This window comes from Sander lucioperca, chromosome 17 (genome assembly GCF_008315115.2).
Source record: "Sander lucioperca isolate FBNREF2018 chromosome 17, SLUC_FBN_1.2, whole genome shotgun sequence".
Lineage (NCBI taxonomy): Eukaryota > Metazoa > Chordata > Actinopteri > Perciformes > Percidae > Sander > Sander lucioperca.
In genome coordinates this window covers 16,869,628-16,874,627 of record NC_050189.1, presented here as the reverse complement: position 1 = coordinate 16,874,627, position 5,000 = coordinate 16,869,628, and the positions used below count along the sequence as shown (strand labels likewise).

At 60.0% G+C, this 5,000-nt stretch overlaps 1 protein-coding gene across 1 annotated transcript in view; it reads right to left on the bottom strand.

Moving 5' to 3' along the window:
- Positions 1-5,000, bottom strand: part of camta2 (calmodulin binding transcription activator 2) — a 41,597-nt gene that overhangs the window by 11,691 nt on the left and 24,906 nt on the right. The window contains exons 15-17 of the mRNA XM_035994262.1: positions 1,574-1,794; positions 427-605; positions 26-104 (exon numbers count right to left, since the gene is read on the bottom strand). Of these exons, the coding sequence (XP_035850155.1) occupies positions 26-104; positions 427-605; positions 1,574-1,794 (479 nt within the window). The remainder of the gene's footprint in view (positions 1-25; positions 105-426; positions 606-1,573; positions 1,795-5,000) is intronic.

Sequence of the window (5,000 nt, the reverse complement as noted above, 5' to 3'; positions counted from 1 at the left end):
TGTGTGTGTGTGTGTGTTTTTTTACCAGCGGGGTGCAGGAGAAGTGGTCGATGTTTAGAGGATCGACTTCCTGTTCCAGGTCCAAACTATCGCTGCTAACAGTCCTGCAACAAAGACAAACATGCTGTCAAAATGTGTGTGTGTCTGTGTGTGTGTGTGTACCTCCAGTGGATCAGAGTGTGTATCAGGGGTGTGTGTGTGTGTGTGTGTGTGTGTGTGTGTGTACCTCCAGTGGATCAGAGTGTGTATCAGGTGTGTGTGTGTGTGTGTGTGTGTGTGTGTGTGTGTGTGTGTGTGTGTGTGTGAGTGTGTGTGTGTGTGTGTGTGTACCTCCAGTGGATCAGAGTGTGTATCAGGTGTGTGTGTGTGTGTGTGTGTGTGTGTGTGTGTGTGTGTTTGAGTGTGTGTGTGTGTGTGTGTGTGTACCTCCAGTGGATCAGAGTGTGTATCAGGTGTGTGTATCCCTGAGCAGCAGCCAGGTGGAGCAGTGTCATCCCACGGTGACGGACCGAGTGATGAAGCCTCTCTTCTCCTCCTCCTCCTCCTCCCCACCGTCCTCCTCTCATCATCCGCTCACACACTCCCACAATCCTCCTCTCAAACCACTGAGAGACAGACAGACAGACAGGGAGAGAGACAGACAGACAGACAGTCACACAGAGTTAATTATGTAGTAGGCATTCATATTAAACTGAATATAAGATTGGGTTTTGACTTCAGAGACTGATCGATGATGAAGTGAATGATTAAGTTGCAGCCCAGGTGACCTGTCTGTCTCTCTGCAGCTAGTAGGAAGCATTGCAGACAGCCCAGGTGACCTGTCTGTCTCTCTGCAGCTAGTAGGAAGCATTGCAGACAGCCCAGGTGACCTGTCTGTCTCTCTGCAGCTGGTAGGAAGCATTACATTCATTCCCCCCACCCCCCCCTCTGGATTTTCCCAGTGTGACGCACATGGACGATAGAGGCTAAAAATGACTGACAGAGAGACAGTTAGAGTCACTAACACAAATAAGTTATGGTGTATTTTTACACTGTGGTATTCCTACATATTCTTAGTAAAGTATCTAAATACTTTACTAAGAACATGGTAAACTGATCAGTACAACAACAGAAAATACTGTCATTCATAGTCACTGTAGAGAGAGACAGAGAGAGAGAGAGAGAGAGAGAGACAGAGAGAGAGAGAGACAGAGAGAGAGACAGGTAAGAAAGAGAGACAGAGAGAGAGAGAGAGAGAGAGAGACAGAGAGAGAGAGAGAGAGAGACAGAGAGAGAGACAGGTAAGAAAGAGAGAGAGAGAGAGAGAGAGAGAGAGAGACAGAGAGAGAGAGAGAGAGAGACAGAGAGAGAGACAGGTAAGAAAGAGAGACAGAGAGAGAGAGAGAGAGAGAGAGAGACAGAGAGAGAGACAGGTAAGAAAGAGAGACAGAGAGAGAGAGAGAGAGAGAGAGAGAGAGAGAGGTCAGACTGCGTGCGTGTTTTAAAGGGATTTGACATTCAGGTCACTTTGTTCTTAAAGTAAACGAGATGAACCGCCAGCTTCCTGTAACCAGTCCAGAGTGGTAGCTCTCACCTGCTGGTGGTCGTCAGGTAGGGCTGGGGGAGGGGGCGTGGCCAGCGGGGGAGGGGGCGTGACCAGCTGGGGAGGGGGCGTGGCCAACTGCTGTTGCTGATGATGATGATGATGGTGGTGGTTATTATAATGCTGCTGCTGGTTGTCGCGGGCGGCCATCTCCGCCATCCTTCGCTCCATCTGCTCCAGACGCTCCAGGATGGACATCCTGAACTGGTTATCTGCACACGGAAAACACTATGCTACGTTTAGATGGAAACGATCTGAAGAGAAAACGCAAAAGTGGTGTTGCGTTCTCACTTTTTATTCCGCTTTAGACGAGAGTTTTGGGGGGGAAATCAGCGTGCATATGGTGACACAAAAGTGTGTGAGATTCGATGTAGTATGCACGCCAGGCGGCTAGGTGGCACTGCCACACAACACCACTAAGGCCACACGCCTACGTAGAACCTTCCTTCCTCCAAACCAAAACTACAAAGCTCGTCTGGACAGACGAGGAGGTGGAGTTGCATGTTTGTCTGATGAAGACCGGCACAGTCGACCGTGATCAGCCCCAGCACAGCACACACGGGAGCACTACCAATATCCTGAGCCTCGCAGCCTTCAGCCCTGCTGAGAGTGAGAGGCAGCGGGCAGAGGAGGCTGAAGCAGACCCTCCTCTGGCCACTGCCCTCTGCCCTCTGGCCACTGGCCACTGGCCTCTGACCTCTGACCTCTGACCTCTGCCCTCTGGCCACTGTCCTCTGCCCTCTGGCCACTAGCCACTGCCCTCTGACCACTGCCCTCTGCCCTCTGGCCGCTGTCCTCTGCCCTCTGGCCGCTGACTGCTGCCCTCTGGCCACTAGCCACTGCCCTCTGACCTCTGCCCTCTGCCCTCTGCCCTCTGGCCGCTGTCCTCTGCCCTCTGGCCACTGCCCTCTGGCCACTGACCACTAGCCACTGCCCTCTGGCCACTGGCCACTGCCCTCTGCCCTCTGGCCACTGCCCTCTGGCCTCTGCCCTCTGGCCACTAGCCGCTGCCCTCTGGCCACTGCCCACTGCCCACTGCCCTCTGGCCACTGCCCTCTGGCCACTGACCTCTGGCCACTGACCTCTGGCCACTAGCCACTGCCCTCTGGCCACTGCCCTCTGGCCACTAGCCTCTGCCCTCTGGCCACTGCCCTCTGCCCTCTGGCCACTGCCCTCTGGCCACTGCCCTCTGGCCACTAGCCGCTGCCCTCTGGCCACTGCCCTCTGACCTCTGGCCACTAGCCACTGCCCTCTGGCCACTGCCCTCTGACCTCTGGCCACTGGCCACTGCCCTCTGGCCACTGCCCTCTGGCCACTGCCCTCTGGCCACTGACCTCTGCCCTCTGGCCACTGCCCTCTGGCCACTAGCCACTGCCCTCTGGCCACTAGCCACTGCCCTCTGGCCACTAGCCACTGCCCTCTGGCCACTAGCCGCTGCCCTCTGGCCACTGCCCTCTGGCCACTAGCCGCTGCCCTCTGACCACTGACCTCTGGCCACTGACCTCTGGCCACTGCCCTCTGGCCACTAGCCACTGCCCTCTGGCCACTGCCCTCTGGCCACTAGCCACTGCCCTCTGGCCACTGCCCTCTGGCCACTGGCCACTGACCTCTGGCCACTGACCTCTGGCCACTGCCCTCTGGCCACTAGCCACTGCCCTCTGGCCACTAGCCACTGCCCTCTGGCCACTGCCCTCTGGCCACTAGCCGCTGCCCTCTGGCCACTGCCCTCTGGCCACTGCCCTCTGACCTCTGGCCACTAGCCACTGCCCTCTGACCACTGCCCTCTGCCCTCTGGCCGCTGACTGCTGCCCTCTGGCCACTAGCCACTGCCCTCTGGCCACTGCCCTCTGGCCACTGCCCTCTGGCCACTAGCCACTGCCCTCTGGCCACTGCCCTCTGCCCTCTGCCCTCTGGCCACTGCCCTCTGGCCACTGCCCTCTGGCCACTAGCCGCTGTCCTCTGGCCACTGCCCTCTGACCTCTGGCCACTAGCCACTGCCCTCTGGCCACTGCCCTCTGACCTCTGGCCACTGCCCTCTGGCCACTGACCTCTGGCCACTGACCTCTGCCCTCTGGCCACTGCCCTCTGGCCACTAGCCACTGCCCTCTGGCCACTGCCCTCTGGCCACTGCCCTCTGGCCACTAGTCACTGCCCTCTGGCCACTAGCCACTGCCCTCTGGCCACTGCCCTCTGGCCACTAGCCACTGCCCTCTGGCCACTAGCCACTGCCCTCTGGCCACTGCCCTCTGGCCACTAGCCGCTGCCCTCTGACCACTGACCTCTGGCCACTGCCCTCTGGCCACTGACCTCTGGCCACTGACCTCTGGCCACTGCCCTCTGACCACTGACCTCTGGCCACTGCCCTCTGGCCACTGCCCTCTGCCCTCTGGCCACTGACCTCTGGCCACTGACCTCTGGCCACTGCCCTCTGGCCACTGACCTCTGACCACTGACCTCTGACCACTGACCTCTGGCCACTGACCTCTGGCCACTGACCTCTGACCACTGACCTCTGGCCACTGACCTCTGGCCACTGCCCTCTGGCCACTAGCCACTGCCCTCTGGCCACTGCCCTCTGCCCTCTGGCCACTGACCTCTGGCCACTGACCTCTGGCCACTAGCCGCTGCCCTCTGGCCACTGCCCTCTGGCCACTGACCTCTGGCCACTGCCCTCTGGCCACTAGCCACTGCCCTCTGGCCACTGACCTCTGGCCACTGCCCTCTGGCCACTAGCCGCTGCCCTCTGGCCACTGCCCTCTGCCCTCTGGCCACTGCCCTCTGGCCACTGACCTCTGGCCACTGCCCTCTGGCCACTAGCCACTGCCCTCTGGCCACTGCCCTCTGGCCACTGCCCTCTGGCCACTAGCCGCTGCCCTCTGGCCACTAGCCGCTGCCCTCTGGCCACTGCCCTCTGACCTCTGGCCACTAGCCACTGCCCTCTGACCTCTGCCCTCTGGCCGCTGACTGCTGCCCTCTGGCCACTAGCCACTGCCCTCTGGCCACTAGCCACTGCCCTCTGGCCACTGACATCTGGCCACTAGCCGCTGACCACTGTCCTCTGACCTCTGCCCTCTGGCCACTGCCCTCTGACCTCTGCCCTCTGGCCACTGCCCTCTGGCCACTGCCCTCTGGCCACTAGCCGCTGCCCTCTGGCCACTGCCCTCTGACCTCTGGCCACTAGCCACTGCCCTCTGGCCACTGCCCTCTGACCTCTGGCCACTGCCCTCTGGCCACTGACCTCTGCCCTCTGGCCACTGCCCTCTGGCCACTAGCCACTGCCCTCTGGCCACTGCCCTCTGGCCACTAGCCACTGCCCTCTGGCCACTAGCCACTGCCCTCTGGCCACTGCCCTCTGGCCACTGACCTCTGGCCACTGCCCTCTGGCCACTAGCCACTGCCCTCTGGCCACTGACCTCTG